The sequence below is a fragment of the Salmo salar genome, chromosome ssa04 (assembly GCF_905237065.1).
Source record: "Salmo salar chromosome ssa04, Ssal_v3.1, whole genome shotgun sequence".
NCBI lineage: Eukaryota > Metazoa > Chordata > Actinopteri > Salmoniformes > Salmonidae > Salmo > Salmo salar.
This window is the reverse complement of record NC_059445.1, coordinates 84,256,149-84,272,710: the sequence shown is the minus strand read 5'-3', so window position 1 is coordinate 84,272,710 and position 16,562 is coordinate 84,256,149. Positions and strand designations below refer to the sequence as shown.

The following is a 16,562-nucleotide window of genomic DNA, read 5'->3' as shown; positions in this document are numbered from 1 at the left end:
GACTATTTGCATTGCCCCCCCTCCTCTTTTACACCACTGCTACTCTCTGTTGTTATCATCTATGCATAGTCACTTTAATAACTCTACCTACATGTACATATTACCTCAACTAACTGGTGCCACCCCACACTCTGTACAGGTACCCCCCCTGTATATTGTCTCTCTATTGTTATTTTACTGCTGCTCTTTAATTACTTGTTACTTTCATTTCTTATTCTTATCTGTATTTTTTTCTGTCTTTATTATACTGCATTGTTCGTTAGGGGCTCATAAGTAAGCATTTCACTGTAAAGTCTACACCTGTTGTATTCTGCGCATGTGACTAATACAATTTGATTTGATTTGTCACAAGAAAAAAAAGTTACCACGATGAGATGACAGGTCTACATGCATTGGGCTGTCTGTCCTCAACGTGAGCGTTGATTCATCATGCAGAGGCCGTAGAGAAGCCATACTTAGACATTGCATATAATTTAACAATTCCATTATATTTTCCCCATTTCCTTGAAGTTATTTATCCCGGGAATAAGGAAGTGGTTTGGGGCAGTAATTGACGGTAAACCCTAATAGAAACCACGCCGTTGAACATAATGCTTACAGGAAATGTTTACTCTACAAAGGCATGATCCACTCTTAGTTACCCAACTCCATCCCAATATGTTCTCTTTAAACAAGCATCGTTTTTACTGCTATCTTTAGGGACATTTGTCTTCTTATTTAACAGTTTGTAATACTGTAATAAGTTAGGCCTATTCTTTAAAAACAAACCGTTCAAAGTTAAAATATAGGAATGCATAGCATAGCTTTCTTGTTTGTTAATATCCCAGAAATAAAAGTTTAATTTACATTACATTAAAAATGTAGTCACCTAGCAAACGCTCTTATCCAGAGCGACTTACAATCAGTGCATTAAACTAGTTCCATTACTGTATAGACAAGTTCCGTTTGTTTGTAATTCCGTTTGTTTGTTTGCCTGCCTGCCTGCCTGCCTGTCTGTCTGTCTGTCTGCCTGTCTGTCTGTCTGTCTGTCTGCCTGCCTGCCTGCCTGCCTGTCTGTCTGTCTGTCTGTCTGTCTGTCTGTCTGTCTGTCTGTCTGTCTGTCTGTCTGTCTGTCTGTCTGTCTGTCTGTCTGTCTGTCTGCCTGCCTGCCTGCCTGTCTGTCTGTCTGTCTGCCTGCCTGTCTGTCTGTCTGTTCCGATAGGCCACAGCTCTTATTTTTGTGTGCCCTGCCCTGGCGCATGGCATGGCTCTCCAGACAGGGTGAAAGAATGACATGGTCACCTAATATAGACATGTCAAACTGTCCCTGCCAACCCCCCACCTCAACCTCTCTGGGGCTCCGGGGGAAAGGGCCTAATCATCCCAAAGAGTACAATGAAACCGATCTCCCTGATCTGTCAATAACAAGAATATCTGCACATACAGACACACACTCCGTGTGCGCTTATGCGCGCGTATGGACACACACACACACACACACACCTGGAAACCTGACACAGTAGCCTAATAATTTCACCCCTATAGGGAGAGAAGGGGGGCGTGGGGGGTAAGTCCTCCCCCCTCCCTTGCGTAACGTGCTCTATTTAGTTCAACAGTCACAGTTTAAAGCTCGCCACTGTCCGCGGAAAAAAGTGCGCAGTCACAATCTATGACTTTCCCAGCATTACTATGCACACACTGGCAATGCGGTAAAAGCTGTCCATTCAACTGCATCGACGATTATTAACGATATTAAAACACGGCTGCTTTACGGCAAATTCACTGAGGCAACTCACCCAATCAGCTCGGTATTTGATGGGGATCGCCACTGTCGTTTGCCCTCCGAATTCTCCTCTCCCTCTTCACTTGGTAGTTTTCTATTCTCAGTAACGCTCCCTGCTTTTTGGAGTGTTTTCTCTGGTTCTCTGTGGTCCAGTTTTGTACAGTCGGTTCTGGACTTGGCGGACTGGAGGCGAGGTACAACTACGACGCTCCTCAGCAGAGAGAGAAGGGAGTGGGTTTGAAGGGAGGGTGTGTGGGGGGATCGGAGAGGGGGGTCAAAGCGGTCCGGTCTATTTTCGAAAGAGTCCTGTCGGTGTCGGGCTATCTCTCGCGTGAGGGTGTGAAAGAGCCATAGCTTGCGCTGGGACCGCGCGCCGGGGCCAGGCTGTTCAACACCTGAAGTGGGAGAGTTGGATAGTGGCTCACATTAAAACTTAGACGACCTGCCGTGATTGTGAACTATATTCTACTATAAACCGTCAGGTGTGCCTAAATACTTATTTTTTCCCCCTTTTTCAAACGGTTAGCCCCATATGGACCAATACAAGTGGCTTTCCTACAAGACTGCGGTCACAATTTGGTAGCCATTTCCTAAACTATCCTGGTTAAGGGTAACAGGCAGACAAAATCCATCTGCTACTCGGTCAGTCAGCGACACAACGGAAACTGCCACTCCGTCCGTCACAACCTATCTGTCGTCCTTCGGCTCGACGGCTGGGTGCTTCTCCAGACCAGTGTTGTGCTGAGATGTACTGCATGCACCTACACGTAGTGCCGGTAGAGGGCGACAAAACGCAACACTTGCCACTTGCTGCAATTACACTGAAGGGATAGTTCACACAAATTAGAAGGTCTATAAAGTTTAAGGTCCAATTAAAACGATTTGTTTATTTCTTCACTTCATTTTATTGGCCTTTGGAGGAATATGTCTCACATTATCGAGGACTGTTGTTACAAAAGAGAATCAATATTTACATATCGATTCATGAGTTACTAAGCAGAGAACATCAGGAAGTAGAGTGTCTTATTGATACCTAATAATGCCAGCCTTTATTGCTATAGACCAATAAGAAATTACAGTGATATCAACATACATTATGATTATTTATGATTACTTATCAATACCATATGCATTTCGCTGCAGCTAGCGACTGGAACGAGCTGCAACTAACACTCAAACTGGACAGTTTTATCTCAATCTCTTCTTTCAAAGACATCATGGACACTCTTACTGGCACTTGTAGCTGCTTTGCTTGATGTATTGTTGTCTCTACCTTCTTGCCCTTTTTGCTTCTACCATGTTGTGCGGTTGCCATGTTGTGTTGCTACCATGTTGTGTTGTCATGTGTTACTGCCTTGCTATGTTGTTGTCTTAGGTCTCTCTTATGTAGTGTGGTCTGTCTTGTCGTGATGTGTGTTTTGTCCTATATATATATATTGTCCTATATATATATAAGCCCCCGTCCCTGCAGGATGCCTTTTAGAGACTGCCTTGGGACTTTGTTTTGGTACACTCAGCACAGATGACATGAGGTCCATTGAAAAGACACAAAGCCGCATGGCCTTAGACCTCTGTAGCTCAGTTGGTAGAGCATGGCGCTTGCAATGCCAGGATAGTGGGTTCAATTCCCAGGGCCACCTTTACATAAAATGTATGCACGCATTACTGTCAGTCACTTTGGTTAAACACATCAGCTAAATGGCATGTATTATTAGACTTGACATAATAATGGACATTTAACAGACAGTATTATAACAGAGAAACTATTGAATTTGATTAAACATCTTTCAAGACCAGAAGTGAAATGAGCTACCTAGCGGCTCAGAACGAGTGTGACAGAGACCAACATGATGGAACAGAGATACGAGGAGAGGGATAGAGGATGGCCCCTGCTCGCGGTGGTGGTGGTAACTATAGGTGGAGTCACGGTGATGCTGTTCTCAGTGATGACATTGGTGACTGGTGGCTGGACAGTGGTATCCACTGTCACTCTGATGGACCTGAAACAGGTCCCCACGTTCCCTGCGCCATCCACCGCCACCAGCTCTACCTCCGGGGAACAGCAGGAGGCGCTGTAGGCTGCCAGAGTCACGGTCATATTCCCCGCACCCTCCACCGTGGTGGTGGTGTTGAGGGTTCCGTTGCCCTGGCGCAGGGTGATGCGCTCGATGCCCGTCCCATTGCCGTCCGTCAGGTTGGCAGAGAGCTCCCACATGGACAGGCTGCAGTCGTCAGAACAATTGGCTGTTACGCTGACCACATCGCACACCGGACGGCTGAAATCTGTCACCTGCAGGGGAGGGGAAAGAATTACATTTTTATTAGGATCCCCATTAGCTGACGCCATGACGTTAGCTAGTCTACCTGGGGTCTGATACATTTAAAAAGACACTAACCCTGGAGGAAAGACATGAGTTTTCCTTTTAATCCCTTATGTCATTCTAGCCTGGGTACCAGTCTGTTTGTGCCATCATTCCACTCCCTGCTACTGCATGTCATGACAAGGAATGGAATGTTGGCACAAAAAGACCTGGAACCAGGCTACTGTAATTCTACCTGTTCACCCAGAACAGAGAAAAAAGAAAAGCAGGCCAACACAGAAACTAAACACCCTGTGTTCCTCAGAGTTACCGGTGAAACAACGGAGAGGCGCAGGACGGCGTAGTTGGTGTCGGTGGCCCCGGGAGACTCAGCCTCGATGGTCAGGGTGACGTCCGTGCCCGACACGGTGTTGGCGGGGGCCGTGAGGGTCACTGTACCGTTGGCACTGACCCCGGTCACTAGCGTCAGGGTTGTAGGGGAAGAGGAGGGGAAGCCCCGGTCATTTGTGGCCCGGATGGTGAAGGATCCGCCTGTCCCGTTGGTTGTCACAGTGAACAGGACTGAAAAGGGTGTTCCAGGCTCCAGGTCACTTTCTGCCTTAGCCTGAAACCAGACAGAACACAACAGAACGTTCAGCCTCAGCCTGAAACCAGACAGAACACAACAGAACGTTCAGCCTCAGCCTGAAACCAGACAGAACACAACAGAACGTTCAGCCTCAGCCTGAAGCCAGGCAGAACACAACAGAACGTTCAGCCTCAGCCTGAAACCAGACAGAACACAACAGAACGTTCAGCCTCAGCCTGAAACCAGACAGAACACAACAGAACGTTCAGCCTCAGCCTGAAACCAGACAGAACACAACAGAACGTTCAGCCTCAGCCTGAAACCAGACAGAACACAACAGAACGTTCAGCCTCAGCCTGAAACCAGACAGAACACAACAGAACGTTCAGCCTCAGCCTGAAAGCAGACAGGGAAAGGGGGATACCTAGTCAATTGTACAACTGAAGGCATTCAACTGAAATGTGTCTTCCACATTTAAGCCAACCCCTTTGAACCAGAGAGGTGTGGGGGGGGCTGCCATAATCGACATCCACGTCTTCGGCGCCCAGGGAACAGCGGGTTAACTGCCTTGCTCAGGGGGGAAAATGATCGATTTTTACCTTGGGGATTTAATCCAGCAACCTTCCGGTTACTGGCCCAACACTCTAACCACTAGGCTACCTTCCTCCCACAGAACTTTCTGCCTTAGAACACAACAGAAAAGTCTGCCTCAGCTTGAAACTAGACAGAACCCAACATAACGTTCTGCCTCAGCCTGAACCAGACAGAAGACAACAGAATGTTCTGCCTCAGCCTGAAATCAGACATAACACAGCAGAACGTTCAGCCTACTGTAGTCATACATCTAAATATGGAGCTTTGTGTACTCACTACCCAGTATTGGTAGGCTACAAGTTTCCCCAGGATACCTCCCAACACTAACCATCACAGGGTAAAATGAAAAAATTACCAGACCCAGTGTCAAGGAGCAACTTCAACAACTCTGATTCTTGACATTTGACCTTGGCACTCACCGTCACCATAACAGTGGAGGCTCTGAGGCGGGTGGAGGACTGTCTCTGGAAGCTGTCTGGTAATGCCCTGGTGGTGGCGCTGTTCTCTCCTCTCAGACGCACAACAAACTCCCCATCCGGGATTCTGTCCATGGTAACCAGGAAGTCTCCGCTGCCGACTGATTCCAAGGTTCCACTGACCTCCCCTGACCCCGAGGCCTCAACCAGGGCCACCTCCGTCAGACTCACAGATTCACTCCCCGTCACTGACACCAGCAGGGTGGCATTACCGCCTAGGGGCGGAGAAATGTGGAGTTTAGGAGGTAGCTAATGTATAAGTAGCAAATCACATTATACTTAAAGGCTGCGATAGAAACTTGTAAGTAAAGAACCAAAAGGTTAGGAGTGTTAAATCAACGTCAATGTTAGGAACCACAATGGAGGAACTGATCTACATAGACAGCATTTTGGTGCCCCTGTAAATATCTACCCTGCGTCACTGTGCTCTAACTGTTAACAAACTGTTTGTTTAAATCCTGTCTCACTGTCACGCCCTGGCCATAGAGAGGGTTTTGTTCTCTATTTTGGTTAGGCCAGGGTGTGACTAGGGTGGGCGTTCTATGTTCCTTTTTCTATGTTTTTGTATTTCTTTGTTTTGGGCCGAGTATGGTTCCTAATCAGAGACAGCTGTCTATCGTTGTCTCTGATTAGGAATCATACTTAGGCAGCCTTTTCCCCACCTGTGCTTTGTGGGATCTTGTCTTTGTGTAGCTGCCTGTGAGCAGCCCAGAACGTCACGCTTCGTTTTCTTCTGTATTGTTTTGGTGAGTTTCATATTTATTAAACATGTGGAACTCTAAGTACGCTGCGCCTTGGTCTACTCCTTTAGACGAACGTGACACTCACCAGCTTGAGGACGGGACTCTAAAACAGCGAAGGCTGGATGAGGTCCCTGGGACACCTCCACAAAGTCAAACAGGAAGTCGATGGCGCTCTGACCTGGAAAGAGAAAGTCAAAGAGCTCTTTGACCTCTGAACATGGAATAAAAGCATACGCTCAACAGTTGTTAATAAAGAATTATAGAGTTTTTTGGAAAAATCTCTGAAATTGTGCAAGGCGCAAATAGTTGTAGGTACTCCGTAACAATGTGTTACCCATACACTTCACCTGCCAACCTAAATACAATGTTAACACACTGTTCAGCACACTATTACAAATGGTTGCTCACTTGCCTAATTTCTATGTAATATGCCCTCCAGAAAAGCCAACGTTGTCGCACTCACCTACGACCTTCAGTGAGTAGGGCACAGTTGACGACACACTGATTTCCCATAATCCCGCTTGGCTGTCCAGCCCCAGTGTGAGGAAGTTCCCCACGGTTTTAATCGTTGCCAGAGACCCATTTACCTCCCCGCTACTCTGGGACACACCTGTGGGATGACATCACCATAACCATAGCAACAGAGGTGGGAATTTGCCCCAAGCTACAACAGAAATAAATGTCTAATGATTTGAACAGAGTGCATGTTTGTGATTTCTTAATACCAGGAGGGTAGCTCTCCAGGAACAGGGTTGGAGTTAAAACCTACAGAAGGGTATCTCTCCAGGAACAGGGTTGGAGTTAAAACCTACAGAAGGGTATCTCTCCAGGAACAGGGTTGGAGTTAAAACCTACAGAAGGGTATCTCTCCAGGAACAGGGTTGGAGTTAAAACCTACAGAAGGGTATCTCTCCAGGAACAGGGTTGGAGTTAAAACCTACAGAAGGGTATCTCTCCAGGAACAGGGTTGGAGTTAAAACCTACAGAAGGGTATCTCTCCAGGAACAGGGTTGGAGTTAAAACCTACAGAAGGGTATCTCTCCAGGAACAGGGTTGGAGTTAAAACCTACAGAAGGGTATCTCTCCAGGAACAGGGTTGGAGTTAAAACCTACTGAAGGGTATCTCTCCAGGAACAGGGTTGGAGTTAAAACCTACTGAAGGGTATCTCTCCAGGAACAGGGTTGGAGTTAAAACCTACAGGAGGGTATCTCTCCAGGAACAGGGTTGGAGTTAAAACCTACAGAAGGGTATCTCTCCAGGAACAGGGTTGGAGTTAAAACCTACAGGAGGGTAGCTCTCCAGGAACAGGGTTGGAGTTAAAACCTACAGAAGGGTATCTCTCCAGGAACAGGGTTGGAGTTAAAACCTACAGAAGGGTATCTCTCCAGGAACAGGGTTGGAGTTAAAACCTACAGAAGGGTATCTCTCCAGGAACAGGGTTGGAGTTAAAACCTACAGAAGGGTATCTCTCCAGGAACAGGGTTGGAGTTAAAACCTACAGAAGGGTATCTCTCCAGGAACAGGGTTGGAGTTAAAACCTACAGAAGGGTATCTCTCCAGGAACAGGGTTGGAGTTAAAACCGACAGGAGGGTATCTCTCCAGGAACAGGGTTGGAGTTAAAACCTACTGAAGGGTATCTCTCCAGAAACAGGGTTGGAGTTAAAACCTACAGAAGGGTATCTCTCCAGGAACAGGGTTGGAGTTAAAACCGACAGGAGGGTATCTCTCCAGGAAAAGGGTTGGAGTTAAAACCTACAGGAGGGTATCTCTCCAGGAACAGGGTTGGAGTTAAAACCTACAGGAGGGTAGCTCTCCAGGAACAGGGTTGGAGTTAAAACCTACAGGAGGGTAGCTCTCCAGGAACAGGGTTGGAGTTAAAACCTACAGGAGGGAATCTCTCCAGGAACAGTGTTGGAGTTAAAACCTACAGGAGGGTAGCTCTCCAGGAACAGGGTTGGAGTTAAAACCTGCAATAGGATGTCTCTCCAGGAAAAGGGTTGGAGAGACCCGGTTTACATATATCCAGGAAGTCCTATTGAAATCCGAAGACCAATTTTACAACAGAGACTTTGTGATGAGAGATTTTAATGTCAATGAGACTCCCCTGGTTAAATAAAAATGATAAATGAAAAATCTGTGGAATACCTGAGGGGCTGGTGAGAGTGAAGGAGAGGGAGCTTCCTGTAACATAAGCAGTCAGGTTTCTCACAGACTCATCTACAGTGAAGGAGAAATTATCAGCCCTTCCTGGACTCCGCACAGCCTGTAGAATGGTCACCTGAAGAAAGAAAGAAAGAAAGAAAAAAAAGAAAGAAAGAAAGAAAGAAAGAAGGAGAGGAGTGGAGAGAGAGAAAGAGAGATGGTGGGTGAAAAATGGCAGATGCATCTTTCAGAAGCAACTCTCCCAGGGTGACATGTTGCTGCACTACAGAAGCCTCGTCTTGGAACATGGCCATTGGGGCTAGGCTCGGTCCAACATCACAAGGTTGGGACAACGTCTTAATAAACGAGTGAAAACTTTTGAAAATAAATAAAATCATTGGACCAGTGCTGATACCTTGTTTAGAATTGTTCCACATTTATGCAAAGAGTTATGGGATATTAGAACTCTCTTGTCCCAACCTTCACATTGTGGACCTAGCGTTACCCTAATGTTTACTATTGGTGTCAAGGTTACCAATGAAGAGCTGGAGGATTCCACAATGATGCTGGTGGCCTTGGGCAATTCTGTCTTGGTGACCTGTATGGCCTGGCCACCTGAGGCCTGGGACAGCTCCATGTAGAGCTGGGAGTCTGACTCTACCATCCGACTGTGCTGGACCTGTCCTTGGCCCTGGTCACTAGCCCTCCTACGACGGAGCCCCAAAGAGCCAGTTAGGAAGAAGGACACCTGGGGGCGGGGCGGGGGAAGAGAGAGAGGATATATAGTGAAAAGTAAAGGAATTTGATGATCTCTCTACGATTGTGAAGGTCAATAAGTCCAAAGGCAATGGAAAAGACAGAGGAAAATGTAAATATTGCCGGTTAATGTTGCTTGTGACATAAAGTATAACAAGGCCCAGCTACTCACCACTGACTTAGTGCGTTCTATGAGAGCGATCACCGTGCCCATTAGGTTCAAGTCTTTTGCGGGGGCATCGGTGAAAAGGAAGATCTCTGAAGAGGGGGGTGCACCAGTTAAAGCCACCTGTAGAAAGCACAGGGGACACAGTCACACTAGCACACCACTAGAATGTATTGGGAATGCATTCTGTGTTGAACTGGCAGCTGGAAGGCAAATTCAAAAATACAAATTCATAACAGTTATATACAGTCTTATTTTGGTTGTACATGCCTGTCCAACACTACAGGTTTGTCAGTCACTGTACCTGAAGTCCTGATAGACTCATCTCTGGGAAATCCCCTCCTCCATCAGCACTCAGTGCATTGATCTGGGCCTTAAAGACATCTGGGTCCGTGGTCCGCATCAGGGGCCCAAAGTCTTGTGGCACAAAAATAATAGGATAGGACAAGGTCCATGTCATATGTGTTATCCATGTCATGCGCGTATAAGCCTTTTCAAACTATTTAACCTTATGTATTAGCAAACATATCATGACGTTAGCGATAGTCAAAATCTGTTACATTTGTGACCGTCTAAATCATTATTTGGCCCATTTAAGCAGCATGCGTCCCTCCTACAGACAAGGGGAGAAGGGCTAGGTAAAGGGCTCCATTTTGTTGTTCTGAACATATGCAATGTGTCTGCCTCTGATGTAAAACAAATGTTTGACTTCCACAGAAAATTACTTCCTTACCTGTTTTAGGTTTAACCTGTTGAGGATAGGGGGCAGTATTTGCACGGCCGGATAAAAAATGTACCCGATTTAATCTGGTTACTACTCCTGCCCAGAAACTAGAATATGCATATAATTGTTTGATTTGGATAGAAAACACCCTAAAGTTTCTAAAACTGTTTGAATGGTGTCTGTGAGTATAACAGAACTCATTTGGCAGGCCAAAACCTGAGAAGATTCCAAACAGGAAGCGCTCTCTCTGACTATTTATTGGCCTTCTTGATCATCTCTAACCAAAACAGGGGATCTCTGGCATAACGTGACATTTTCTAAGCTCCCATAGGCTCTCAGAAGGCGCCAGAACGATGAATGGTGGCTTTGCAGGCCCTGGCTGAAAAACATTAGCGCATTTGGATAATGGTCGATCTGAGGACAATGAGACTGGAGGCGCGTGCACGAGCCGACACCATGTTTACTTTCTCTCTCTTTGAACGAAAAAAACGACTCCCGGTCGGAATATTATCGCTTTTTTTTGCGAGAAAAATAGCATAAAAATTGATTTTAAACAGCGTTTGACATGCTTCGAAGTACGGTAATGGAATATTTTGAATTTTTTGTCACGAAACGCCGTCGGGCCCGTCACCCTTCTTTACCCTTCAGATAGTGTCTTGAACGCATGAACAAAACGCCGCTATTTGGATATAACTATGGATTATTTGGAACCAAACCAACATTTGTTATTGAAGTAGAAGTCCTGGGAGTGCATTCTGACGAAGAACAGCAAAGGTAATCAAACTTTTCTAATAGTAAATCGGAGTTTGGTGAGTACCACACTTGGTGGGTGTCAAAATTGCTAGCCTGTGATGGCCGGGCTATCTACTCAGAATATTGCAAAATGTGCTTTCACCGAAAAGCTATTTTAAAATCGGACATAGCGAGTGCATAAAGGAGTTCTGTATCTATAATTCTTAAAATAATTGTTATGTTTTTTGTGAACGTTTATCGTGAGTAATTTAGTAAATTCACCGGAAGTGTTCGGTGGGAATGCTAGTCACATGCTAATGTAAAAAGCTGTTTTTTTATATAAATATGAACTTGATTGAACAAAACATGCATGTATTGTATAACATAATGTCCTAGGATTGTCATCTGATGAGGATCATCAAAGGTTAGTGCTGCATTTAGCTGTGGTTTGGGTTTATGTGACATTATATGCTAGCTTGAAAAATGGGTGTCTAATTATTTCTGGCTGGGTACTCTGCTGACATAATCTAATGTTTTGCTTTCGTTGTAAAGCCTTTTTGAAATCGGACAGTGTGGTTAGATAAAGGAGAGTCTTGTCTTTAAAATGGTGTAAAATAGTCATATGTTTGAGAAATTGAAGTAATAGCATTTCTAAGGTATTTGAATATCGCGCCACGGGATTACACTGGCTGTTGAGTAGGTGGGACGCAAGCGTCCCACTGGCCCAGAGAGGTTAAGGAAGTGTGTAGGTCACATTTTTTTATCATAGAGCTATGAGATTTTAGATCCGCCTGCTTGAGACAAAAATCAGCGATTGCATTGCCATGTCCGTGCGGTGAAGCAGTCCAGTTGGATAAATGTTTTTCGAAGGACCGCCCCTTTGACATAACGTTGCAGTGAAGTGAAATACATGGATGTAATGATGCAGCCGAACCACCAGAGGGAGGCAAATACACATTTATTCAACAGAGGACATTTACACGGTCCTAGGAAGGTCTGGATGGCTGTCTTCTGATTTTTAAAACAGTAGAAAATCAATAAAATAAGTCATGTAAACATTACCATATTTTTTTGTTATTCGAGTGTCCGATTCCAGGGGATTGTCAGCCAGGTTGCATCATGTCTGCATCCCAAATCACACCCTGCTCTCCACATTGTGCACTACTTTGGATCAGGGCCCATAGGGTACATGATACCATTCGGAGTGCATCCCATCTCTCACCTGGGTCATTGAAGGGGACCAAGATGTAGGCTGAGGGTTCGTCTGGCGTTCCTCTCTTGCTGTCGATGATGAGCGACGTCGTCTCCCTTACTGCTGCGATGTCGTCCGACATGCTGCCGGTGGTGTCGATCACAAAACACAGAACTCTAGATCCATTCCTAGAGATCCCCATCATCCTGAGAGAGTGAGAGAAAGAAGGAGTGCGAGAGAGGAATCTCTTTATGTGTTGTGCAGTGCAAAAGTTGTTGCACATGTGCAACAGGGCAGAGGCAGATAAATGTGCTTGAAGAAAAGGACTAGGGCTAGGATGGACTGTAAGTTAGGTTCAGGACTTTTTGTTCGATGGGCCCTGGCTGTCCCACGGAAGATCAAGGGTGGAGGTTCCAGCGGAGGACGGCATTCTCCAAAGGTCAGAGAAGGAGGAAGGCGAAGGGTTTGGGTTTGTCTTGCCGACCAGAAGGCATGGGGTTGGAATGCTGGCCACCAGGCGGCATCTTGGAGGTTGCACACTTGCCACAGGAGAGGTACCCGAAGGGCATGGCACGCTGGTCACACAAGAGGAAAGGCACGGGTGTGGCTCGCTGACCACTTGAGAGAGAAGGCCCGGAAGTTGCACACTGACCACTGGTGAGGGAAGCCCATGGGGTGGAACGCTGACCACTGGAGGAGAAAGACCCTGGTGTGGCACAGTGGCCACTTTAGAGGGTAGACCTGGAGTTGGTGGCCCGCTTGCCACAGGAGAAGGGCCTGGAGGTTGTAGAATAACCAAAGGCTGAGGCTGAATGTGATGGGAGCTTGATGGAGGTGATGTCTGCTGTACCAGCTGCTCCAGGAGGTCGCCACGGGATGGGAGCTTATGTTGTTTGTCTGTATTGTCTGGTTGGTTGTTGATGTCTTTTAACATCTCTAGGAGGAGCTGGTATTGAAAGGGGCTGAAGAGTTCTGCCTGTGTTCTGTGTGTGTTTTGAAGGCGTTTGGGGATGACCCCTGCACCTTCTTCTGGTAGGTTGTCTGGTTTCATGGCAGCAGTCTTATCCGGCTCGAAGGGCCATGAAGAAAATAACTAGCCTAGGGTGGACTGTAAAGTTCGGTTCGGGACTGTTAATACCGCTATGGTACATCGGTCAGGATGTTAGAGGAATGAGCAGGAATCAAATGCTTGATTTTATTGCACACACAGATAAATAGAGCACATTTGGTTGTTTGGAGGTTATGGAATCGCTGTGTACTATTTTACCTTTAACTTGTTATATCTCTTTGTATATCCATGTCCTCAGTTTGATAATAATGTCCCTTAGTTGTATTTATCCTAGCAGTGACCTTAGTTTATACATGTTATATGTTAAGTCTATTCCCCATTGTCACCTGGCACTGCTTTGTCATGTCTGCACTTTTATGTGTTTCTAAAGTTTCCTTATTAAATCTCCAGACCACCACATCCTGAAGCACACACTTGTTATCCACATCAATCCTACACTACATGGCAAATGCATGTGGACACCCCTTCAAATGAGTGGATTCGACTATGTCAGCCTGTATAAAATCGAGTACACAGCCACGCAATCTTCATAGACAAACATTGGCAATAGAATGGCTCGTACTGAAGAGCTCAGTGACTTTCAACATGGCACTGTCATAGGATGCCACCTTTCCAACAAGTCAATTAGTCACATTTCTGCCCTTCTAGAGCTGCCCTGGTCAACTGTAAGTGATATTATTGTGAAGTGGAAACATCTAGAAGCAACACTCACTACTGAGTTCCAAACTGCCTCTGGAAGCAACGTCAGCACAAGAACTGTTTGTCGGGAGCTTCATGAAATGGGCTTACATGGTCGAACAGCCACACAAAAGCCTAAGATCACCATGTGCAATGCCAAGCGTCGGCTGGAGTGGTGTAAAGCTCGCCGCCAATGGACTCTGAAGCAGTGTAAACGCATTCTCTGGAGTTATGAATCACGTTTCACCACCTGGCAGTCTGACAGACAAATCTGGGTTTGGCGGATGTTAGGAAAACGCTACTTGCTCCAATGCATAGTGCCAACTGTAAAGTTTTTCATGGTTCGGACTAGGTGTGGAAGAACTTGACTGGCCTGCAAAGAGCTCTGACCTCAACCCCATCGACCACCTTTGGGATTAATTGGAATGCCGACTGCAAGCCAGACTTAATGCCCAACATCAGTGCCCGACCTCTCTAATGCTCTTGTGGCTGAATGGAAACAATTCCCGCAGGCAATGTTACAAAATCTAGTGGAAAAGTAAAAGAGGAGTGGAGGCTAAAGAAGCAAAGGGGGGGACTAAGTCCATATTAATGTCCATGATTTTGGAATGAGATGTTTGACGATCAAGTGTCCACATAGTTTTGGCCATGTAGTGTATTTCCAAGGTCTTACAAGCAACAACTCAACACATCCATCTTAACTACCTACAGTGCACTTGGAAGTATTCAGACCCCTTCCAATTTTCCACATTTTGTAATGTTACAGCCGTATGCTAAAATTGATTAAATACATGTTTTCCCTCATCAATCTACATACAATACCCCATAATTACAGTGAAAACAGGTTTTTTAGTCTTTTTTGCAAACGTATTCAAAATAAAAATCAGAAAACCTGATTTACATAAATATTCAGACCCTTTGCTATGTGACTCGAAATTGATCTCAGGTGCATCCGGTTTCCATTGATCATCCATGAGCTGTTTCTACAACTTGATTGGAGTCCACCTGTGGTAAATTCAATTGATTGGACATGATTTGGAAAGGCACAAACCTGTCTATATAAGGTCCCACAGCTGACAATGCATGTCAGAGCAAAACCAAGTCATGAGGTTAAGGAATTGTCCGTAGAGCTCCAAGACAGGATTGTATCGAGGCACAGATATGGGGGAAGGGTACCAAAAAATGTCTGCAGCACTCTAGGTCCCCAACAACACAATGGCCACCATCATTCAAAAGTAAGAAGTTTGAAATCACCAAGACTCTTCCTCGATCTGGCCTATTATGGCATATTATGGTAGATTGGCCAGACGGAAGCCACTCCTCAGCAAAAGGCACATGACATCCTGCTTGAAGTTTGCCAAAAGGCACCTAAAGAACTCTGAGACCATGAGAAACAAGATGCTCTGGTCTGAGGAAACCAAAATTGAACTCTTTAGCCTGAATGCCATAAGTCACGTCTGGAGGAAACCTGCCACCATCCCTACGGTGAAGCATGGTGGTGGCAACATCATGCTGTGGGGAAGTTTTTCAGCAGCAGGGACTGGGAGACTAGTCAGGATCGAGGGAAAGATGAACAGAGCAAAGTAAAGAGAGATCCTTGATGAAAACCTGCTCAGGACCTCAGACTGGAGCGAAGGTTCACCTTCCAACAGTTCAACGACCCTAAGCACACAGCCAAGACAACGCAGGCGTGGCTTCGGGACAGGTCTCTGAATTTGAGAATAAAGCTGTAATGTAAGAAAATGTGGAAAAAGTAAATGGGTCTGAATACTTTCTGAATGCACTGTAAAGATCTTACAAGCCACACCTTCTTCCAACCCTAGACCTTTTGTTCATGGTCCTTTGAGCCGGATGCCATGACCCTTCACAACAGTGCTTATATGATCAAGTACAATTCCCCACCGTAGGAAGTCTGTGTCCCCGGCAGCCCCTCTGATGTCCTCCAGCAGCTGGCTGGTTGCAGCCACGGCCACCTCTGCAGCTGCAGTGTGCCAGTTGCCATGGCTGGACTCAAGTGAGTCCTTGTTGATCCCACCTGTAGGCTCCTGCCTGCTTGTCTGGTCCGATAAGCCCCCATGGCTGCACTTCCCTGCCAACGGATAGAGATTATCAGGACAATACGATGGTCACTTACAACCGCCGTCAGGATCTTGTATGTTATTACATTGATGTTTCTTCTCTGCCAGTCAGTCAGTATGCTACTAGCCTGGTCCTACAGATGCCGTATCTTAATTTGATCATCTTGTTGTTACAGGATTTTTCCATGCAAGATTTAAAAAAGCTTCTAAAGTTTGTAATTTCCAGTTTAGACTTGATTTACCCCATCGTAACCCCTTCAAAATAATTTTATTAATTATAATCCACATAATAATTCACATTTCCTGTTTCTGCAGGATTATTTTCCTGCTGTGAGAAACCGGGTCAAATTAAGATAAGGCATCTTTAGGTCTATTCTGTAAGTGTTTTAGCTAACTTCTCATTTAGCTGTTGAGGAGCTGTATAAAGCACATTTGACCAAAGCACATAAAGACATAAAACTAGGTTGATATGCTATTGCTATGCTACCTCCGGTCAATTCACAGTTCACACCTTATTAAAATGAGATTAGTGACTGACTCTACCTTTTGGTTTGATGGA

The 16,562-nt window shown here is 45.7% G+C and overlaps 2 protein-coding genes across 2 annotated transcripts in view; both read right to left on the bottom strand.

Annotated features, from left to right (window-relative positions):
• Positions 1–2,460, bottom strand: part of LOC106603980 (coronin-6) — a 50,091-nt gene extending 47,631 nt beyond the window's left edge. Inside the window, exon 1 of the mRNA XM_014198296.2 lies at positions 1,776–2,460. The gene's annotated coding sequence lies outside the window, so the exon portion shown is untranslated. The remainder of the gene's footprint in view (positions 1–1,775) is intronic.
• A 316-nt stretch (positions 2,461–2,776) lies between these two features.
• On the bottom strand, positions 2,777–16,562 carry LOC106603981 (von Willebrand factor A domain-containing protein 7). The gene is made up of 12 exons (XM_045717424.1): positions 16,547–16,562; positions 15,828–16,014; positions 12,209–12,384; positions 9,835–9,947; positions 9,537–9,653; positions 9,144–9,356; positions 8,612–8,744; positions 6,928–7,074; positions 6,550–6,642; positions 5,665–5,936; positions 4,394–4,687; positions 2,777–4,052 (listed from the first exon to the last, which is right to left on the bottom strand). The coding sequence occupies exons 3-12, from the start codon at positions 12,381–12,383 to the stop codon at positions 3,576–3,578; spliced, it is 2,034 nt and encodes a 677-aa protein (XP_045573380.1). The 5' UTR covers position 12,384; positions 15,828–16,014; positions 16,547–16,562; the 3' UTR covers positions 2,777–3,575.

Excerpts from the sequence above, each read along its gene's own strand:
- LOC106603981 (XM_045717424.1), bottom strand. The coding sequence starts at position 12,383 with ATGATGGGGATCTCTAGGAATGGATCTAGAGTTCTGTGTTTTGTGATC. Across the intron at positions 6,643-6,927 it reads CTACTCACTGAAGGTCGTAG|GTCAGAGCGCCATCGACTTC; the intron begins GTGAGTGCGACA and ends TTCTCTTTCCAG. Across the intron at positions 4,053-4,393 it reads GCCTCTCCGTTGTTTCACCG|GTGACAGATTTCAGCCGTCC; the intron begins GTAACTCTGAGG and ends CCTCCCCTGCAG.